Below are 23,673 nucleotides of genomic sequence, written 5' to 3'. Positions count from 1 at the left end.
TACAGGCTTAAAGGAGGCACGAGGGCTTAATGAGGTGGAAGAGGTCCTCTCCTCCTCCATGTGTTTCAGCCCCGAGTGAAGTTCTCCCTGATCCTCTACTGCTTCTAAGATTCATTCCAGGGACGCACCTCCTTAGGCCTAAAGAATGAGGACGGAGTCAAGGGAAGCACCCTCTTCTCGTCAGAGTATCCTGGACAGTGTTTCAATATTAGACATCTGTGCAAAATTTTTAATCTAGAGAAACTATTCCAGTGCTTAATAGAAGTTTCAAAAATCACTGGAACAGATGACTTCTAAGATCCATGCAACTAAAAGAAAAAGAAAATTAAATACAGAGAACAAATCAGTGGTTGCCAAAGGAGAGGTGGGTAGAGGGATGGGCAAATTAAATAAAGGGGATTAAGCTGTACAGACTTCCAATTATAAAACAGAGAAATCACAGCGATGAAAAGCACAGCATCAGGACCATAACCAATAATATTACAATTACATTGTATAGTGAACATACTTACTGTAGTGAATGTTGAGTAATGTATAGAATTGTCAGATCCCTGTGTTGTACACCTGAAACTAATATGACTTTGTTAATTATATTTCAATTAAAAAAGAAAAAGAAATCCATGTTTCTAGAGATCAAGTTCCTCTAAACAGTCCCAGATATTTCTTATAAAGCATTTTCAAAATTCTAGTTTATTCCTAGAACTTCACAGCTTAATTTCTTTCAAAGTATCCTAAAATGCTCAAGAAGGGTATTGTGAAAATGCACTTATTGGAAACAGATAAATAAAAAGCTTAGAAGGAGACAGTCTGAAATAAAAACCCTATTTTCTTTTCAAAAGAAATGCCATCAGAAGAGACAGTCGGTACCTCTAATCGGCAGGTTCCACACTGAGCAACTTACTGTTTCTGAACGCTTTGCACTGTTGTAAATGGGAGCGACAATGCCACTCTATTTCATAGGCCTGTGACAAAGATCATCCTGGGAAAGTGTTTTGTAGATTTTATAAACTTAGCGATTAATATAAGCTAGTGTAATACCTGTGGAGAGTATTAAATTATAAACTGTTCTTTTTTTTTTTAAGAGATTTTATTTATTTGAGAGAGAGAGAGCAAGCGGGGGTAAGGGCTGATGGAGAGAGAATCTTAAGCAGACTTCATGCTGAGCACAAACCCCACATGGGACTCGAGCTCATGTCCCTGAAATCATGACCTGAGCAGAAATCAAGATCCGGATGCTCAACTGATGGAGCCACCCAGGCGCCCCAAGTTATAAACTGTTCCAAACCCAAGATGGGCACCATATAAGTCATTAGTTGTGATTTTCTTTCTTTTAATAATAATAATAATAATAATAATAATAATAGACTGAAGTAGAAGAGCAACATATCCTTAACTAGAGGAAAGAAAAAGCAAAGAAGAGGGGAGGGAGAAGAGGGAATAACCAAAAAGAAGAGGAAGGTTAAATGAAAAATGACGCACCCCATTGTGGGTGAGCAGTCCTCCTGGGAAAGCTTCTGCCACAAAGAAACCGTACAAGCTCCCATTTGCAAAGACTGAAGGCACTGAACTCAGTTCAGTCCCTCAGTGCTCTCTGACAGACCCGCAATGCCTTGCACAGGAGGCCAGGATTTAGGAAGCAAAGCCTGCCTCACAGCTGAAGGGACTCAGTGGTTTGTAGCTGAGTCACAGGCTGATGAGGCCCAGGCAAATCATGGGTGCTAGTGAGGCAAACAACAGTGACCTCTTCTGAAGATGCTCCGTTCCTACTGGCTGACATGCTGGCAGGATGGATGACCGTGTTTTCATAGGAGTCCCTCTTATTGCCATTTTAACTGGCAGATAGGGCAGTAATTGACCTAGATATTTATTTTTAATGTAACGTAGAAGAAAAAAAAGAATGCTCATTTGAAGGCTCTAAAAATTATCAGTCATTATGAAGTAATTAAGACCCAGAGTATCACATAAAATTCCTAGAGAAGCTCAACCCCCTATAAGAATATTTTCTCATATTACATTATAGTTCCATTATACGTGATTTGAAAATATCAGTGTAGGAATAGTCATCAATTGCTTTTGCAATTATGTTTTCAGAACTGCTTGCTATAGCAAATACCTCTTAATCGCCCTCCTAAATCTTTGAGAATATAATCCTGAAACAAGGAAAGAAGAAACTATTCCTAGTGCTGGGTGAACATAAAGAATGTTTTGATTACTGTTCCTTTTCCTTTAATTTATTTTCCTTTTAAAGAGGTTATTAGAGTTTTACCATCAGATATGTTGAAATACTGACACATTTAACTAGTTAAAGTCTGTCAGTCTGTTGACTTTTGACCACCACACCTGTTCCCTACAGTGATTTAAGCTGCTCAAGGAGAGAGATGGGTTGAACAGCCAAATAAACCAGAGAATGTGAAAATACCAAGGTCACATGAAGGATACATGGAACAAGATCTAGTCTTCAGAGAATCCATAAACCATCCAATTTCATTCACCGCCCCTTCCCTTAAATGACAACAGAAACTGATGCAACTTGGGTCTCTGGCCAATAAACCCAACAGGAAGGAGAGGCACATAATACTTCCTTTACCATGAGAGGAGGACGAGCTTGAATTGCCTCATCTGTTGGTGTTTACCAGCTTGCAGTCCTGTGACGCTGCAGAAAACACTCACCCTCTGTGATGGCTAACACCGGATTGAAAGATGCTGGCCAACTCAAAATGTCTCTAGCAAACAGACATCCTTCTGTGCATTTCCTTTTACGTGGGAACTTGGGACAACCTTCTAGCATGGACAGTCCATCACTGTATGAGCACAAGAGACCACACGGTTCTGTCTAGATGCTGCTTAAGAGCCCCCAGGAACTGTTGCTCTGATTTTAGAAAACAGGGATGAAGAACATATGTGGAGACAAAGAGCTGCTCTGAGGTCAGTGACACTGGATGAAGAGGTATTTTATTCATCATAGCGTCGGCTTCCTTACAGATTGAAAACTGCAAGTGATGTGAGCAAGATGATTATTCAGCTCATGAGGCCGTGTGCGCTGGACAAGTCAATGTGCAGATTCTGTATCCTAATGCCGCAGGTCCTGAGAGTCCACAGCCCAGGCTGGAAACCAGATTTGCAGAAGCTTTGAAAGAGAATGGGCCAGCACACCCTCTTGTTTAATAATGTCCTTTCTCATTCCCAGGTCTAGGGGAAACAAGGTACTGAAACACTGGTTAACAGGAGAGGTTCCTCTTTAGGGCAATAGGGAGGGCTTGTAATGGGATGAGCATTGGGTGTCATAGGCACTAATGAATCTTTGAACACTACGTCAGAAATGAATGATATATTACATGTTGGTTAACTGAACATAATAAAAAATTTAAAAAAAAAAACCAAGAGTGATTCCTGAAGGCTCTATTTTCACACCGTCAGCCCCACTTCTGGCTGTAGCAGTCAGCACATAGAGCATCTAGAAGGCATGAGAATGGTCTATTAGAAAATCCCAGTCCTCAGCTTTTAGGAAAAAAAAAATTCCAGCCTGCCTAAAAAGATAACCAGGATCTAGTGGACAAAAATATTGATATATTGACATCTTGACATTTCAAACTCAAAAGCTACCTCCACTTTAAATCCGTGATCCCCATCCTCATTTGAAAAAGCATAATGGATACAAATTTCAACTTCTTTTTAGGATTCTAGCAACACGCTGATCTGGGAAGAAAAAAATTTCAAGCCTTCTCAAATCTATCTCCCAAATCACTTTTTCTCGGCCTCAGTTTCCTTCTCTGACAAAGGAAGTAGTCTCAGTGGTTTTCAAACATTTTCAAAAGCTTTTTAAAATAATAAAATGTTAGTCAAGACTGCAACATATAATATAGCTGAAAGGCTGAAGGAGTTATCCAAGCAGCTCAAATGTTTGTGATTTAGTTAGAACATTCTTCATTATTGGAGAAATCCCTGAAGCACTTTCCTGGAGCCCAAGTGTTCTATCTATGGTCACTCACTTTGAAAGCCACTGGATTGGGAGACAACCAGTTAAGTCCCTTCCAGGTCTGAAATGCTATGACTGCCCCACCTCCCCCCCGCCCCCCAACAATGACCTATGCCTCAGGACTCCTGATGTCAGCCTTCCAGAGGGGTAGCCCTTGTCAAGAAGCCATGCTTATCTTTTCTAGTGATCGAGGCTGAGAGAATAAACAAAAACAGTTGTTTTCCCATGACCTATGTTTTGTCCTTTCAGGCAATGGGTCCATTCACTGAACTAATCTGTCTGGAACAGCTATGTGGATGGGTTGGATGGAGAAGCTATATTTGGTCCCAAGGATTATAACTATGAGTCATAGGACTACTGACAGCGGGGATTGCTTTCTGCCAGCAGTCTGAGAGAGAGAGAAACATTTCTGTCCTGCGTGTTACAAGTTCAAGGTCAATTTTATGTCTAACATCTGAGGAACAAAAAGTGATCAAATTGCTTATAGCAAGAACTGAACACCGGAATTCTTGCCTTTTCAGGGATATGCCAATGCCAATAACTTACTAATTTACCTTGACTGACACTGAAATGAGTACAATAAGACTTACTACGCACTAAAAAGAGATTTAATGTAGTCTGCAAGGAATTTAGAAAGAGTTTTACATTGCTGGGTAAAATCTGCTAATAACAGAACTCATTACTACTTCGAAGAAAAATGGGATCATCAATCTTATGTAAGATACATAGACACGTACATGCACCCAAACACTTCAGAAATTAAGTCAAACTAAAAAAGTATACTGAGCTGCTTTATATTAGTGGGGAAATAATTCAATGCTTTATGAGAGCTCTTCAGCATCAAGGAAATAAGGATGTGCCTTTGGGGAGGGAGTGGGTCTGACTGACTATGAACAAAGAAGAGGAACAGGAGAAAATTGGCTTCTGCTTGCTGCAACACATGCACATTCTGTGAGCTGACCCCATGCCCGTGCCTCCCAATGCCTCACCACCCTTCGCTTTCATCTTTAACATGCCCAAGAGCTAGAGTGATAGCAAGTATATGCCCTTGATGTTCCACAACACCTCCCATTTGAAATACTTTCATTTTCAAGTAAGAACCTCACCACGACTCTACTGGCTTCATAAAATAGCACTGTCCCCATTTTACAGGAGAGGAAACGGAGTGCAGCAAACAAAACGGGCTGAACTTCGACACTGCTGGAAGGTGACATGAGAACTTGCACACTCTGTGCCTCCCAGACCAGGCTCCTGCTCAGAATGCCATTGGACGGGTTGCCTGAAAACCCCCCAGAGTGTTTCAGTGAAAGAAAGTATCCAGGCTTCAGATTCTCTGTGGTGATGGTGTAAATCTCACTTCTGAGAAAAACTTATGCAGTCCCTTTCATGCTTCTGGTTTTGCTGCCCCTTGGCTGTGCAGATCTCTAAAAGCTTTTGAATAGACTAATAAACACGGAATTGTTCTGAACATCTGTAAGCAAAATACGAAAAGATATTACCCAGTGAATGAACATCCTGGGTTTTCTCGCCAGAAATGGGGTTATTTGTGTATTAGGCGAATGCACTGAAATTAACCCAGAATGCTTACCCATTGCAGAATGTCTTTTCATATTTTCATCTGTGTAGTCATTATTATAAAATGTAAGAATAATTCTCTATCAGGGTATTCAGAACTCTGAATAGCTCAATTACTTCTAAAATCAATGTAGTAAAGCAAAATCGTGCCAGTTAATCAGTTGGTTTGCATAACAAATGTTTGGAGGAGTTGGTGTGTGCGGGCACACATGCATGTGTGTGTAAAGAGAAATCCAGGGTCAGCTCAACACTTTAAAACAAATGTGAAAGATCAAGCTTCCATTTGACTATGGATAAAGAATTCTGGAGAACAGGTACTATTTAATTCATTCAAGAAAGGGTATAGGAAGTCTAGGCTCCTGGAGGTTACACCACCCCAAGTTTCTATGGGATCTCAAGTGCTAGGCATTCACTGAGATTTTAAGGAACACCTGAGGGGCGCCTGAGCGGCATCTGCCTTCAGCTCAGGTCATGAACCCAGGGTCCTGGGATGGAGTCCCACATTGGGCTCCCTGCTCAGTGGGGAGCCTGCTTCTCCCTCTGCCTGCAGCAACCCACTTGTGCTCTTTCTCTCTCCCTCTCACAAATAAATAAAGTAATTAAATCTTTTTTAAAAAACAAAGGAACTCCAAATGAATGCATAAATCCTTAGAAATCATTTTAGGATTAGAATGGTAGCCACTAAGACTTAGATTACTTCTCAGCACATGATCAGAGTCAGATCTGAAACACTACAAGAAATCGTGGCCAAACAGTAGCCATGAGCCATGCCACTGCACATCCAAGCTGTGACTGGGTTCCCAGTGCAGGACCCTCTCACTGGGCAACTCACAGAGGACTCCCATTCAGGCTTGGAACAGCTTGGAACAGCTGCAAGTTTCTCAGCCTGTGGCTCTCCGTTCAGTGTTAACTGATGAATCCAAGGAAGAGAAGTTTAAGTGCCTGCTACAGGAGAAAGGTCAGTTTTAAAACAGGTTTAGATGAAATCATGGGCAGTGTGAGGGTGGGAGTCTCCAGGGAAATGCACGGAGGCAATCCCAGCCTTTGGCAAATCATTGTGGTCTGGTTTCTCTCAGCTCTGGAAGCCAAAATTCCATTTTTATCATTTAATTTGACCCAACATTAATCCAATACGGACAGTATGACCTGTGTAGACTAAACTCACAACAAACTGAGATATACATCTCTGAATGGCATTTAATTGAATTTGAAATGAGAATTAGAACTGTCTGGCTGACCAACCTGGTCTCATTGCATTATCTTTCTGTAAATAATCTCCCCAGGAGGATAAAAAAATGAGAAGTTTCTCCAGAGTGTGAATCAGAATAAGAAGAGTTACTGATAAAACTTAAAAGCATCAGGGTGTCAGGCTCTGGGAGTCTGTCCAGAAGTCAAACCATACTAAGTAATCCAGAGGGCTTACTGATTGGAAGGAATTCAATGATTGGGAATCATTGAGGATTGGGGAAGAAGGACTTCCCCTTTCCCAGGCTGGCCTGGCTGACCAGCCCCCTTACCGAGGACCCTCTTTTTTCTTTCCTCTTTGCATATGGCAGGGCATTCCATTGGGTTACTCTGAGATCCTACAGACCTGGAAGCCACGCTCTTCTAAGCGACTGTTGACTTCTAAGCGACTGCCAATCTCCACTCTGAGGCATTGCAGGCTTGTTTTATACATCATTCCCAAAGAGCCACTTTATCGCCTCGAGGAACTGTTGGCCCCTTGTATCTTCTCCAGATGTCAGGCTCAAGCACCACACAGATCACCTGACATGTAACCCACCTATTAGTGGAGCCATTAATGAACATTCTACTTGCATGTCAGACTCAACTCTGTCCATGCGTCACCATCATGGGATCACCTTCTCCTGGCTCTTACTAGAAGCCATACACTTTTCTGTGTGCCTAACTGCACCTCCAGCTTGGATCTCCGAACCACAGGAACATCAATAGTGACAAAGAAATATCATCCAGACATTAATGTGCGTCCTACCTGGATACACACCTGCTTTTACATTCACATACACACTCCCTCACTTGCTCACCCTCCACCCCCGAGATGGCGCATACCCACTAGCATGCAGGCACGACAAACCGCAACCAATGTTTCTGGTCCTAGGGCTGCCATGGTGATCCATGTGATCACCCATCTGTGGGCCAAAAGAATGCTGTGGAAGCTCTGCCATTAGTCATCACGTGATAGGTTGGTGGGGGGTTAGCGCTAGCCCCTTGGATTTTGCAAACTGCCCCCGCTCCGAGTGCTATCCCTGGAATTCTGGCGCCTGCCTCAAGGAACCAAATGGTACCTTAGGTTCAAGTGTACTTGCTGTACCTTGCTGTACGAGAAGGAATTTGGCAGACAGTCCAGGTCCTAGGCTTTGTTTCCTGAATGAATGAATGAATGAATGAATGAATACCTTTACAAAATACTGTTGTGACCAAAGCTTTATAAAGTTAATTACAAACACAGGAGCAATTTTTAAATTAATCTAAATACTGGAGCACAGACTAGTCTTTCTCTATGAAACTTCAGCAATTATTATGCAGTTTAGTGAAGCCTTGGTTTTTCTTCCTTGCAAGTCAGACTTCTCCAGGGCTGACTTATTCAATACAGCTTTGAGCACCCGAGGCTTCAGCAGGGAAGCCCTCCCAGTGTAACCTGCTTTCTGTCTCCCCCATCCTCTCCTTGGTCAAAAATCTTTAATTAGCTGGTTACCCTAATTACTCTAGCTGGGGACCTTGTTTGTTCTCCTTCCCTGCTATTCCCAGGGATCTGAAGGCTCTACCACTTCTGTGCCAGAGGGTCCTTTCTATCACAGTTTCTCTCTGTCTTTTTGTTTTTTCCTTTCATGATCAGAACAAAAAAAAAAAAAAAAAAAAAAAAAAAAAAGCCTGGGGAAAGAAATCATCTCTCCTTCTGTGTCTGGGTAAGACCCCATAACCATCATTTCCCAATCAGGAACAAGTTTCCATGACAACCATGCTTCCCAATGCCACCACTAACTTAGCAGGTAGTGTTCTTTACCAACCTCCATGGTTTCTGTACAAGACTCTTAAGAAACTGGCTGTTTGCATGAACTGTATCTTAAAAGAGTTTTGTCCTCTGCCCTTTGAAACATCAGAAAGACCAAAAAAATTTGCTTGGTATTTTCTTTACTTGTAATCATTAAAAAGCACACCAATTTCTTAAGAGTATAGTGGAGGGATGGACATGAAAGAGAGGGTGGGACTCAGTGGAAGGAAGTATGAATGGACGAATCACTGGGATATCGCAGTTGAGTGACAGACGCCATGATCAGTGGAATAAATTTGATGCTGAGAGCTGATGAGATTGGAATTCCTGCTCTATGTGACCTTGGGGAAGTTTCTCTTCCTCTCTAAGCCTCAACACTCCCTCTGTAAAAGACAGAAACTGAGACATTTCATAGAATTCTTTGGAAGATTAGACAGAAAAAAAGCAAAGAGGCAAAAAGTGCTTCTTACGGGGTCTGGCACGTAGTAGGAGTTCAACAAAGGGCAATTAGCATACTATTCTTATTAACATAAAGAGTTGAATCGGAACAAGTCTTAACAAACAAGCAACCAAGTATTCTAATTGATTATTAACATTTTGCTGGTGGAGAATAACAGTACAAGCAGCAGATATTTGGAGGTTTTCTTAGCAACCTTTTCTCTTGAGCTATTAAGTCATGTCTGCAATTACGGGAAGGAATCTATTCATTTCCATTCCTGAGACTTAAGAGGATACACCTGGGCAATCTCCAGGGTTCATGTGAATCTATTTATAACTCCGCATAAGTATTTGTTTAATTCTGAAACAGATGCAAAGAAAAAACTCAGATTAACCATTAAAGTATTTGTTCTGTATTCCACATTCTCAACACTGATGAGTATATTTCAGTTCTTCTGTAAAGCAAGGAAAACAAGAGTATGTATGTTTTCGTGATACTTTCAATATTGCATAGCTCAAATTTCATTTCACAATCAGAATTCATATTGTAGCAAACAAAGCAACATACTCCATATTGTACAAACGCCCATACTCCTAACTCCTCCCCCAGGTGCATTCACCGTGCCCTCAGGAAGCTGAGAGGGCCTTCCACAAGTAACACCAATTCAACCCCTCATTTTTAAAAATAAAACTGTTTGTGTTTTTAAATCCCATTTTGTCACCATGGTGGACTATATATCTAAATAATAAACCCTCCCTATGAAGAACTCCTAAGAGGGGTGCCTGGGTAGCTCAGTCAGTTAAACATCTAACTCTTGATTTGGGCTCAGGTCATGATCTCAGGGCCGTGAGATCAAGCTCTACACTGGACTCCATGCTCAGCAGGGAGTCTGCTAGAGATTCTCTTTCCCTCTCCCTCTGCCCCTCCTTACTCATGCTCAATGGCCTGCTCTCTCTCTAAAATAAATAAATAAATCTAAAAAAAAGAAAGAACTCAAGATACTGAATGAAATATTTTTTAAATGTGTTTTACAGTCTGGATGTTCCTCCATTAAAAATAAAACTATCCTATGATCCGGCAATCTCTCTTCTGGGTATACATCCTAATGAAATGAAATCAGTAACTCAAAGACAAAACTACGATCCCATGTCCACCTCAGCATTATTCACAATAGCAATGGCCTGGAAGCAACTGAAGTGTCTAATAGCAAAAGAATGGATAAAGCTATTGTGATATGTATATATAATACAATATTATTCAGTCTTACACAAGAAGACAATTCTGCCACTTGCAACAATTTGGGTGAAGCTGGAAGAAATTATTCTATGTGAAATTAATCCAGACACAGAAAAAATGTACTATGTATGCTGCGTGTCCTTACTTATATGTAGAATCTGAAAAAAAAAAAACCATACTCCTAGAAGCAGAGAGTCAGATGGTGGTTACCAAGGGCAGGAGTAGAACAACAGGGAAATGTTGCTCAAAGGGTACAGAGTGTTTGTTTTGGAGGATGAATTAGTTCTAGAGAGCTAATGCACAGCACAGTGATGGTAGTTAATGATACTGTATTGTTTCACTTGAAATCTGCTAAGAGAGTAGATCACAGGTGCTCTTGCCACAAAAATAAAACTATGTGAGGAGATGGGTAATTTAATTAGCTTGACTATTAGTAATCATTTCTCTCTATATATCAAAACATCATGTCATACACCTTCAATATATACCATTCTTAATTGAAAAATGAAAAAAATTTTTAAAAGAGAAAAAACTGTGTTTTAAGTGCTACGTGAGCTGGCAGAGAAATAAAGGAAATCCTTGAAGGCCAGAACAAAAAACAGATTCGGGAACGGTTGTCTGGTATCTGAGCTAGAATTTGCCATGGGGGCATCTGCCTATCCTGGTAGCCAAATATTTTTCTGTAAAGGGCTAACTCATAAATGTTTTAGGTTTTGCAGGGCATATCATCTCTGTCATATCCACTCAACTGTGCCATTGTGCCATGGAAACCTTCACAGATAATATACAAACAAATGGGTGTGGCTGGGTTTCTATAAGACTTTATTTACATAACCTGGCAGTGGGCAGAATTTAGCCTGCAAACCAGTTTGCCAATCCCTTCATTATAAACTAGATTTGAATGTCTTACCCAGAGAGAGTGTGTGATGTTTTTCCCATATAGTAGACTACTGCAGTCTTCACACCCCTCTGTATACCTGCCTTTGGGGGATCCCTCCACACTGACTCTGGGCTAGACCACGTGACTTGCTTTGGCCAGCGGGACACTATTAAATGTGATGTAAACAGAAACTTGCAAAGTGCTAGCAGAATGGGGCTTATCCTCTCTTGCTGCTCTTGGGATCTCTGCACCCACCACAATGTGAATTTGCCCAGGCCAGTGTGTTGAAAACAGGGTCCATCATTCCCTGTACCCCAGCCAGCAAAGAAGGATAGCCAGCACCAAATGCAGACCTATTGAGTGAAGCCATCCTAGACCAACTAGTCCCCAAGCAGCCTACTAGTTGATTGGAGTCACATGTGTGAGCCCAGAGACCAGCAAAAGAACCACCAAAATGAGAGCCATCCAAATTGCTGACCTACATAATCATAAGCTAATAGGTGATTGCTTTAGAATTAAGTTTTGCAAGTGATTATTTTGCAACAAAACCTAAATGATACATTCCATAGGAAATCTATTATCTTCTAAAAATATAAAGTGAGAGGGGCACCTGGGTGGCTCAGTGGGTTGAGTGTCTGACTCTTGGTTTTGGCTCAGGCCTGAGATCAAGGCCCACATCAGGGTCTGCGTCTCAGCAGACAGTCTGCTTGAGATTCTCTCCCTCTCCCTCTGCCCCTCCCCCTGCTTGTACGTGCACACTCTCTCTCTAAAATAAATAAATCTTAGAAAATAAAATAAAAACATAAAGTGAGAGATCAACAAGTATATTTATAGAAATGGGAAAGAAAAGACTGAGGAAACACAAAAAATTATATTTGCATTTTAAAGATTCTGTCACCTGCCAGCAGAGACAAACCCTTTGTTGCTCATTATAATAGAAGTTGGAGCAAATTCTTCCTACCTGAACAGACTTCTTTATAAGTAGGATTGGTGGTATAGCCTCCTGCGTAACCAACTTGAGTTGAATATACTCCTTTCATGGTCCAGAATTTCCTCTCAGCTCCCCAGAAACAGCCCATTCCTAAGAAAAACACGACACTGTTTAGTCCTTTGTCAAAAACAGAGAACCACTGCATATAAGAAGCAGATACGTTATTCATGTCTTTGGTAATCAAAAATAACTAAGATTTTATCCTTTAAAGAAAGACAGTTTCATGGTGGCCACCTAAGTGTCCATTAATAGATGATGGATAAGGAAATGTCTTATATATACACACACAGACACACAAATGTACATGCACACATACACTGGAATATCATGCAACCACAAAAAAGCATGAGATCATGTCATTTGAGACAAAATGAATGTATCTGGAGGGTATTATGCTAAGGGAAATAAGTCAGACTCAGAAAGACTAACACAATATGATTTCACTCATAAGTGAAATAAAAAAAAAAACTAGTAACAACAAGAAATGAACAAGGAACAAAAAGCAGAATCAGACCTACAAATACAGAAAACTGATGGTTGCCCGGGGCGGGGGGTGAGGGAGGAGAGGTTGGGGAATGGGCAAAATAGGTGAAAGGGAGTAAGAGATACAGGCTTCCAGATATGGAATGAATAAGTCACAGGAGTAAAAGGCACAGCATAAGGAATATAGTCAATGATATTGTAATAGCATTGTATCTGAACAGATGGTAGCTACACTTACGGTGAACATAGCATAATGCATAAACTTGTTGAACCACTAAGTTGTACACCTAAGACTAATGTAACATTGTGTGTCAACTATACTGAAATTAAAAAGAAACATGTTAGAAATAAAGAAGAAAAAAAATCAATTAACTAATTTAGAAGAATTTTTTTTTAATTTAGAAGAATTTTTAACATCTAAAAATAATTTTATTTGGGGCTATTTGCATAGAATGTCTCTTTGCTTAATTGTGCAAAAACTTAGAAAGTCTCAAGTTTTAATGAAGTTAGTAAAGTATACCTTTCCAAATAATATAGTAAAAAGATAACTGCATTTGATGAATGATTTCAACACTTAATTCATTATGGACTTGCTAAAACATGATAACTGCTATTAATATCATAAATTTATTTAATGATCAGCATCCTGGTCATTTTTTTTAAGATCTTTATATATTTATTTTACAGAGAGAGAGAACACAAGCAGGGGGAGTGGGAGAGGGAGAAGCAGGCTTCCCACTGAGCGGGGAGCCTGACACGGGGCTCGATCCCAGGACCCAGGGACCGTGACCCAAGCCGAAGGCAGACGCTCAATGACTGAGCCACCCAGGCACCCCCCAGTCATGCTTTAAAAAAAAAAATTCTGACACGGAAAATAACATTAACTTACTGACTTACATGGGAAAACTTCCCCAAATCAACACAGATTGATGCAGTTCTCAATTAACAATTTCATATAATATGTTGAGTTTCTTCAAAAATGTTTGTCCATATAAACTTGCATGTGATAAATCACTGCTCGCCAAAGGGTGAGTTCTATTACTAAATATAATGGCTGAGGAAAGGGGAAGGCAGAGAAAGAGACAACAACAAACACACGAAGGAACTCACAAAAATAGCATTCCATTTAACGAGCAAACATTGTGCTCATATCAGTAGTTACTGGATTCTTCTGCACATACAGTGAAAACCAAGACCTAGCTCCCAAGAATGCCCATACTTACACACTTAGGAAATGTAGCATTACATCTCCCTGGGATCCAAATAAAGAACCCTCAACTTCCTACTATGAGTTTCTAAACTGTCCACAACTGCTACTCTATGACCAACTTCTAGATGTAAGCAAGATTACTGCCTTACTTGAGTTTTAAACAGCTTTAGTAAGTCATATATAATTAAGATCTTGGGAAGAACAACAGTTGGCAAATTAATATATGCCTCCTACTTCCACAATCACTGGATTTGTTAGACTCGATGACAGAACTGAAAGAAAGATTAGATGGAAGTTTACTGAAATTCTTGACACTTGTTAATAGTCTAAAATTCAGAACAGTAATAACCAAGATGCAATGTGCATAATGCTATACATTATACAAAAATTTATTTGCTTAAATGTGAGGGGAAATAAATTGACCAAAAATAGATTAACAGTTAAAAATAAGAGGCATCTGACAAAATCCACGTAGTAAAAAAAATTACTGTTGTGATAACAATGCAACATGGAAATATGTATATGATTATATCATAATTAACTAAAGCTAAATTTAAAAGAAAAAAACACAAGTATATGCATGCTCTTATTATAACTATGAAAAAAATACCTATACTAAAATAGATGAGAAGAAAATATACAAAATTATAACCATGACTGTTTTATAGTGCTGAGAATACAGGATTTTTTTTTTCATTTTTCAAGTGTTTCTGTAATAGATTCATATTACTTTAAAAATGAAATATATGTACTTTTTCAAAAAAATTCAAAGAAAAACATAACCATATGAATTGTTTGAATTATAAATATTTACTGAGTATTTATAAAAATGGGTTATTCTGAATCTCTGGAACAAGAATTCACTATTAATTTTACTAGGTTGCATTTCTGGGATCAGGGAATTGTATCAGTCAAGGTTTTCCAGAGAAACGACCAATAGGATTAGTTGCTGTTGTTGTAAAGGCTGAGAAGTCCATGATGTACAGTCTGCAAGCCAGAGACCCAGGAAAGCTGGTACTATGAGCCCGGGCCAAACACAAAGGCCTGAGAATGAGGGGAGCCAGTGACGTAAGTCCTCGTCCAGCAGCACTGATGTACAAGGCTGGGAGAAGATGGATGTCCCTGCTCAAACAAAGAGTAAATTTACCCTTCTTCTGGCATGCATTTTATTCCATCTGGACCCCTGACAGATTGGAGGATTCCCGCCCCCACATTGGTGAGGGTGATCTTCTTTCCTCAGTCTACCAATTCAAAGGCTGATCTCTTCCGAAAACACCCGCACAGACAAAACTGGAAATGGCTATCTGGACATCCCTCAGCCATGTCAAGTTGACACATAAAATGAATCGCTACAAGAATGATGACAGCAAATATCTGGAGAAGGATGTAAGTAAAAAGTGAGGTGGGCAGCATTACTAAGCAGAAAAGGCCACAAACGCACCCAGGGGTTGTGCAGTGTGATAAGCTGAAGGCACTCCAGCCGCTGAAGTTCAGAACTCTGTGAGGTTCACTCAATAAAATACTTCTGGGGACACCTGGGTGGCTCAGTCATTTAGGTGGCTGCCTTCAGCTCAGGTCATGATACCGGGGTTCTGGGATCAAGTCCTGCATCAGGCTCCTTGCTCAGCAGGAAGCGTGCTTCTCCCTCTGCCTGTCACTCCTCCTGCTTATGCATGTTCTCTCTCTCTGACAAATAATAAAATCTTAAAATAAAATAAAATAAAATAAAACAATAACATAAAATAAAATACTTCTTTTCTGCACAATGGCTAACATTGATGGTACCAAAGGGTACTTCAAACTTTCAGCATTCTATGCACAAGGTACATGATGGGCCATTTTAGCAGTCAGCCTAACCTGACCATTGTCTACAGTCTCACCCTGATGGTTCTAGACCTTTTGTCTTCACTATATCCTCATGCTATATAGAGTTAATAACACTTAATATGGATCTTAGCCAAACCAAATAAAATATTTGCTGCAAGTTATTTAATCCCCTTTTGATGTTTAATAGAGATCAAGAAAAGACCCCTGTTAGACGGAGGATGACCCCATTCCAGCTGGGCACAGGCTTCTGGGAGGGGGGTCATGTGTGGCTGAAATAATGCCTTGGGGACCTGGTGTGTAATCAATGTCAAAATATCTGGAGAGGTACTTAACTCGGAATAAGTGTTGTTATAGGAATCAAACTCCTTGAAGCAATCAGATGTTTCATCTAGTGGCTTCCAGTATAACCTAAGCATTCTATTATTTGATTTTGAGTGTGTGTGTGTATGTGTGTGTGTGTGCTTAAACAAAAAAAACAAGTTTATGAGAGAATTTCTCAGAACTTACAATAATCTAGTAAAAAACATAAATATCATATATATACACATATATATAATACAGTATGCATTATTATTTTTCAGACATTTCATATTTTGGGGGACACCTGGGAGGCTCAGTCAGTTGACTGTTCAACACTTGATTTTGGCTCAGGCCATGATCTCAGGGTCATGAGATCTCAGGGTCATGAGATCGAGCAGGGTATGGAGCCGGCTTGTGATTCTCTCTCTCCCTTTCCCTCTGTCCCCCCACCAGCTTGAACATACTCTCCCTCTAAAAAAATTAAATTAATTTTTTATATTTTAACTGTTTATCATAAAGTAAAACACAGGTACAGAAAAGCCACACAGAACAGATGCATACCTCAAGGCATTATTATTAGGCAAACATCCTTATAACTACCAGCCAGGTCAAGAACTGGAAGTTTTCCATCCCCCTCAGAACTCCATCCTTGTATCACACCCCAAACACAATTCCCTTCCTCCCCTAAAAGGAACCACTCTCTGACCTTTACAGTAATCACTTCCTTCTGTTTCTTTATATGTTTATCACTCAAGGTGTCCATCTTGATACTATTGTCCGGTTGAGCTCATTTTTTAAAAATTTGATTCAGCCTTAAGTTCTTTTCATCAACAGGTTCCCGCTCCATTCTTTTCTTCTGATTTATCCACTGAAGAAAACAAGACCCACTGATCTGCAGAGCTTCTCACAATGTAGATTTTGCCAATGACACCCTCATGGCACAATTCAACTTGTTCCTCTATCCTTGGTATTTCCTGCAAATCTGCTGGATCCAGAACCTTGAACGGAATCAGATTTTACCCTTTGGCAAAACTGTAGGTGAAACTATGTTCTTTTTTATGTAACTTTTAAAATTTTTCCCAGTGTTATTGAGATATAATTGACCTATGACATTGTGTAAGTTTAAGGTATACAATATGATTTGGCATATATAAATACATATATATATACCTATATACGTAAATATAACACAAATAATTACAACAATAAGTTTAGTTAACACATCCATCATCTCACATAATTACAATTTATTTTCTGTAATAATAACATTTAAGATTAGCAACTTTCAAGTATATGATATTATTAACTATAGTAATCATAATGAATATTAGATCCCCAGAACTTACTCATCTTATATCCAGAAGTTTGTACCCTTTGACCAACATCAACCCATTACTCCCACCTCCCAAATCCCCAGAAACCACCACTCTACTTTCCTTTCTATGAATTTGGCTTTTTTATCTTTAAGATTCCAATATAAGTTAGATCAGATGGCATTTGTCTTTCTCAGTCTGACCTATTTCACTTAGCATAATGCCCTCAAGGTCTATCCCTGTTGTTACAAATGACAGGATTTCCTTATTTTTTTTATGGCCAAATAGTATTCCACTGTATATAGACCACAGCTTCCTTAACTAATCTATAAAAGAACACTAAGGTTATTTCCCATGTCTTGGTTACTATGAATAATGTTGGAATGAACATGGGGGTATAAACATCTCTCCAAGATAGTGATTTCATTTCCTTTAGATATATATCCAGAATTTTTGAAAAACCTCCATACTATTTTCCATAATGGCTGTGCCACTTCACATTCCTATCTACAGCACACCGGGGTTCCCTTTCCTCCACATCCTAGCCAACACCGGTGACCTTTTTATCTTTTTGGTAACAGCCATTTCAACAGGTATGAGGAAATACCTAACTGTAGTTTTGATTTGCATTTCCCTGGTCATTAATGATGTTGACTGTTTTTTCATATACCTGTTGGCCATTTCTATACCTTCTTAGGAAAAATCTTTATTCTCAATCAAATTATTTGGCGGGTTTTTTGGTATGGAGTTGTAGGAGCTCCTTAATATATTTTGGATATGAACCCTTTATCTGATATATGGTGTGCACCCTTCGATAGCTCAGCTGGTAGAGTGGAGGACTGTATCTGATACATGGTTTGCAAATATTCTCTATTCCATTGCCTCTTCATTCTGCTGATTGTTTCTGTTGCTGCAAAGGCTTCTTAATTTGATGTAATCTCACGTATTTTATTTTGTTTCTGTTGCTTGTGTTTTTTGTGTCATAGCCAAAATATCACTGTTAACACGAATGTCAAGGAGTTTTTTCTCTAAATTTCCTTCCAACAGTTTTAAGATTTTAGGTCTCATGCTCAAGTCTTCAGTCCATTTCAAGTTCTCCATTTCAAGTGAGTGGTATAAGGGTCCAGTTTCATTCGTCTTCATGCAAATATCCACTTTTCTCAACATCTATCTAAAAGACTATCTTTTCCCCATTGAATATTCTTGGCTCAATTATTAATTATTAGTTAACCATATATGTCTGAGTTTATTTCTGGGCTCTCTATTCTATTCCATTGGTCTATGTGTCTGTTTTTATGGCAGTACCTTACCGTTTTGGATACCATAGCTTTGCAGTATAATTTGAAATCATAAAGTGTGATGCTTAGAGCTTTCTTCTTCTTTCTTAGAAATGCTTTGGCTATTTGAGGTCTTTTGTAGTTCCATATAAATTTTGTATTGTTTTTCTATTTCTGTGAAAAATACCACTGGAATTTTGATATTAGGTTTGATATGGGATTGCATTAAACCTATAAATGGTACGGACATTGGGGAAGGTATGTGCTATGGTGAGTGTGGTGAAGTGTGTAAACCTGGCGATTCACAGACCTGTACCCCTGGGGCTAATAATACATTATATGTTAATAAAATTTTTTTTAATTTTTTTTTAAAAAGGGGAAAAAATAAATCTATAGATGGCTCTGGGGAATATGGACATCTTAACAATATTCTTTTTTTTTAATATTAATTCTTCTAATTCATGAACATGGAGTATCTTTCAATTTCTTTTTGCCTTCATCAATTTCTTTCATAAATATCTTATATTTTTGGTGCCCAGATTACTCCACTTCCTCAGGTAAATTTATTCCTAACTATTTTATTGGTTTTGATGTCATTGTGAATGGGATTATTTTCTTCACTTCTCTTTCAGATATTTCAGTGTTAGTGGATAGAAATGCAACTGACTTTGGGATGTTGATTTTGTATTCTGACATTTTATTGAATTCATTGATTTAGTTCTGACAGGTTTTTTATTTTGTTTTTCTGGTGAAGTTTTTAGAGTTTTTTCCATATAAGGTAATGCCATCTTCAGACAAAGAAAATTTTACTTATTCCTTTCTGATAGGATGCTCTTTATTTCTTTTTCTTGCCTAATTATTCTGGCTAGAACTTCCAACACTGTGTTAAATAGGACTTTTGAGAGTGAGCACCCTGGTCTTGTTTCTGATCTGAGCAGAAAATTGTTCAGCTTTTTCACCATTATGACGTTAGCTGTGAGTCTGTCATATACAGCCTTTATTATGTTGAGGTATGTTCCCTCTATTATCTTCTTAAATTTATTAATAGCATTTGCCATGAAAGAGTATTGAATTTTGGCAAGAAGTTTTTCTGCATCTTTGAGTCATATGATTTTAACCTTCATTAATGTATCCATAAATGTATCACATTTATTATTTTATATATGGTGACCCATTCTTGCATCCCAGGGATAAATCTCACTTGATAATAGTGCATGATCCTTTTAATGTGTTTTTGAGTTTTGGCATGCTAATATCTTGTTGAGAATTTTTGCACTTATATTCATCAAGAATGTGAGCCTGTAGTTTTCTTGTAGCATCCTTATCTGGCTTCACTATCAGGGTAATGCTGTCCTCATAAAATGAGTTTTGGAGCATTCCTTCCTCTTCAGGATTTCAGGAGAATTTGAGAAGGATCAGCATTAAGTCTTATTGACTGTTTGGTAGAATTCACCAGTGAAGCCATATGGTCCTGGGCTTTTTCTGTTGGAAGATTTTTCATTATTGCCTCAATCTCCTTAGTCCCATTGATTTGTTCAGGTTTTCTATTTCTTCATGATTCAGTCTTGGTAGCCTGTATGTTTCTAGGAATTTATGCATTTCTTCTGTTATCTAATTTGTTGTCATATAATTTTGCATATTAGTTTCCTATGATAATAACTTACTTTATATCACACTCTGTACTTTATTTCTCCTTCCCTGACCTTTTATGCACTCACTTTATCGATCTCAGTTTTTATATTGTGTACCTGTTAATAAATTATTAGTTATATTCTCATTATTTTTTAACTTATATACTAGAGTTAAAGCAATTTACATACCTCCATTACAGTATTAGATTCTGCATTTGACTACATATTTACCTTTATCAGTCAGTTTTATATGTTCATATGTTTTCATGTTGTTATTTAGCGTCCCTTCATTTCATTTAAAGAATTCCCTTTAGCCTTTCTTGCAAGACAAATCTAATAGTAGTGAACTCCCTTAGCTTTTGTTTGTTTGGAAATACCTTTATTTCTTCTTCGTTTCCAAAGGACAGTATTGTTTGGTATGGTATTCTTGTTTGACAGTTCTTTTCTCTTTCAGCACTTTGAATATATCACCCCACTGTCTATTGGTCTGAAGAAAAATCCACTGATAACCTAATTGGGCCTCCTTTGTATATAATGAGTCATTTTTCTCTTGCTGCTTTCAAAATTCTCTCCTTGTCTTTGAATTTTAACCTTTTAATTATAATGTGTCTCAGAGTAATCTTCCTTGGGTTGATCCTGCTTGCAGCCCTTTGAGTTTCCTGTACATGGATGTCCATGTCTTTCCCAAGATTTGGGAAGTTTTCAGCAATTATTTATTTAAATAATCTTTCTGGCCCTTTCTCCCTGTCTTATTCTGATACTTCCATGATACAAACTGTCATTCACTTGAGTGCATCCCATAATTCACATAGGCTTTCTTCACTCTTTTTCCTTTTTGTTCCTCTAGCTGGCTAATTACAAATGATCTTTGAGTTTGCTGATTCTTTCTTCTTCATGAATAAATATGTTACTGAAGCTCTCTACTGAATTTTCCAGTTCTGTCACTGTATTATTCACCAGGATTTCTGGTTAGTTCTTTTTAATGGCTCTATTTCTTTATTAAACTTCTCATTTTGTTCATGTATTGTTTTCCTGAATTCATTTAGCTTCCTATCTATGTTCTCTTGTATTTCATCTAATTTCTTTATGGTGATTATTTTGATTCTTTGTCAGGCAAATTACAGATCTCCATTTGCAGTCAGAGATTTATTAGTAGTTTCCTCTGGTGGTGTCATATTTGCCTGATTTTTCATAACTCACAGAGCCTTCATTGGTGTCTGCATTTAAAGGAGTACACCTTTTTTCCAGTCTCTACAGACTGGTTTCTTATTCTTTGATCATAAAGCACCTAATATCTAGTTGCCTTTTATTTTGTGATATTAGTAACCATTGATACTTAATGCTTAGATATGCTAATTCCCTGAGAGTTGCAAAATGGTGATCTTCTATCACTTCTTTTACATTTATTAGTTGAAGAACCTTAATAATGAGAAGCTTCTTCTCAACTACTTTTTGTTACTTTTTGGTTCAGTTCATAAAAGAAAGGGAAAATAAGGATTTGATTACATCTATTTACTTAGCAGTCTTTAAGATGATGAATTTGCCCACTCCAAGGTTGACCAATTTGTTTTTAAAACAGCATTATAAACTCATTTTTTTAAACAAACTTGATATGTTTCAGCAATCCAATCACTCCTCTCATGTAAGCTCCACTTGACATATCTTTGGCCAGAAAAAGCCTCTTCAAATTACTTCCTGAGTTCCTTTGAAACATCCTTCATAGTCTCCTCTTACTTCCTTGTTATCTGGTATGACAGGATGTTCCTGGCTCATCTTGACTATTTCCTACATCATACCTGGAATCAGCCATTTCTTTAAGAAGCCTGATTTCTTTAAATGAGGAAAGGGATTTCAACAACGTGACCTGGGTACGAGTGATGCTTGCTGAGAGAGTCCAGCCATGGGACAAAAAGAAACCATGTGGCTGAAATTGCCCATCAAAATCTAAGTACTGTCAGACCTACCAAATCAGAAGGTCAAGAGAGCGCAGCAATAATCCATCATAAAATAGGAGTTATACACCTGGAATTATACACTAGCAGGACCACAGGGCATAAGCTGTATTAATAGGCTGCCAGACCTCTATAGCATCTACTAGGATTACACCAACACCACTCCCTCAGTTCACATCTATGACTGAATGAGGATTCTATACAAGCAGCTGAAGAACAAGAAAAAGACTGGATTTTTGGTTATGGATGGTTGGCTTATTGTGTACTGATGCAAATCAACAAGGCATAGTAGTTACACTGTGATCTCCCTGAGGAGTGGCCATAAAACATGACATGACGGTAAAGGAAAATCTTCCCAACTGGTGACCTTTAAGAAGTGCACCAGTTATCTACTTCATGTGTAAGGAAAAGTAGCTCAAGTTTAGAACATATGTAAATTCATAGGCAGGAGCAAATGACTTAGCTGGCTAGTGAAAATGCAGAAACAAACACACAAAAACCAAACAAACAAATTTTTTTTAAAAAAAGACAAAAAAAAAAAAACCCTGAAAGACTGCAAATAAGGAAATCTAAAGTAAAGGTATGTAGATGCACATACAGGAGCAAGTATGCAGTATGAAGGTATTTGCACCACACGTTACTATTTTTTTTAAGATTTTATTTATTTATTTGACCGACAGAGATCACAAGTAGGTGGAGAGGCAGGAAGAGAGAGGAGGGAGCCGGCTCCCTGCTGAGCAGAGAGCCCAATGTGGGGCTCGATCCCAGGACCCTGGGATCATGACCTGAGCCGAAAGCAGAGGCTTTAACCCACTGAGCCACCCAGGCGCCCCTGCACCACACATTACTATTAATGCCAGGCGGAGAGCATCCAATAAGAAATAGGCATTAAATACAAAGCTGACAAAATGACCTGCCTGGTGGAGATCAGTCAGCCTGTTTCAATGGCCAGGACCCAGTCCTGGCATGATGGGAACATCATTTGTACAGGAACAAAGTGGCCATTGTGACAAAGATGGAGGGCACACGTGGGCACAACAATGGACTTCCACTTACCAAATCTTACCTATTACTGCTACCACCAATGTCCAACCTGCCAGCAACAGAGAGTCTCCAAACATGTTATATGGTACCATTTCTCAAGGGGACCAACCAAACACTAGGTGGCAAGGGGGAAACACTGGGCTCTTTCCAACACTAGTGGAAAGAGCTAGTGGTTTGTTCTCACAATAACAGATACATATTCCAAGTATGGGTTTCACTTTCTCTGCCTTCAGAATCTCAGCCAGCTACTGTCTCATATAACACTGCATCAGAACAAAGAACCAGGCTTACAGTTTAGAAGATGCAGCAACAAATCCATGAGATGGCCTCCATCTACCTCATGATATACCACACCACCCAGAAGCTGCTATCTTGATAGGGCACTGGAACATCCCAGAGACGCAGCTGAAACACCAGGTATTATCTTTCAGAAATCTGAGTATGCACTGAATAAAAGACTCCAAAGATATTGGGGCACCATGTCTCCCAAAAGATGAATACATGCATTAGAAAAGCAAAGTGTGAA

At 38.8% G+C, this 23,673-nt stretch overlaps 1 protein-coding gene across 10 annotated transcripts in view; it reads right to left on the bottom strand.

Moving 5' to 3' along the window:
* The window catches only part of MSRA (methionine sulfoxide reductase A), a 435,929-nt gene that overhangs the window by 207,753 nt on the left and 204,503 nt on the right, over window positions 1–23,673 (bottom strand). For 8 of the 10 annotated variants that reach the window (XM_045997942.1, XM_045997941.1, XM_045997939.1 and 5 more), the window contains one exon: window positions 12,081–12,200. The exons of the other annotated variants lie outside the window; for them this stretch is intronic. In XM_045997942.1, coding sequence (XP_045853898.1) covers window positions 12,081–12,200 — 120 coding nt within the window. The remainder of the gene's footprint in view (window positions 1–12,080; window positions 12,201–23,673) is intronic. 10 annotated transcript variants of the gene reach the window in all.

This window comes from Meles meles, chromosome 2 (assembly GCF_922984935.1).
Source record: "Meles meles chromosome 2, mMelMel3.1 paternal haplotype, whole genome shotgun sequence".
NCBI lineage: Eukaryota > Metazoa > Chordata > Mammalia > Carnivora > Mustelidae > Meles > Meles meles.
The sequence above is the reverse complement of the archived record's forward strand: the minus strand, read 5'-3'. Positions and strand labels throughout refer to the sequence as shown.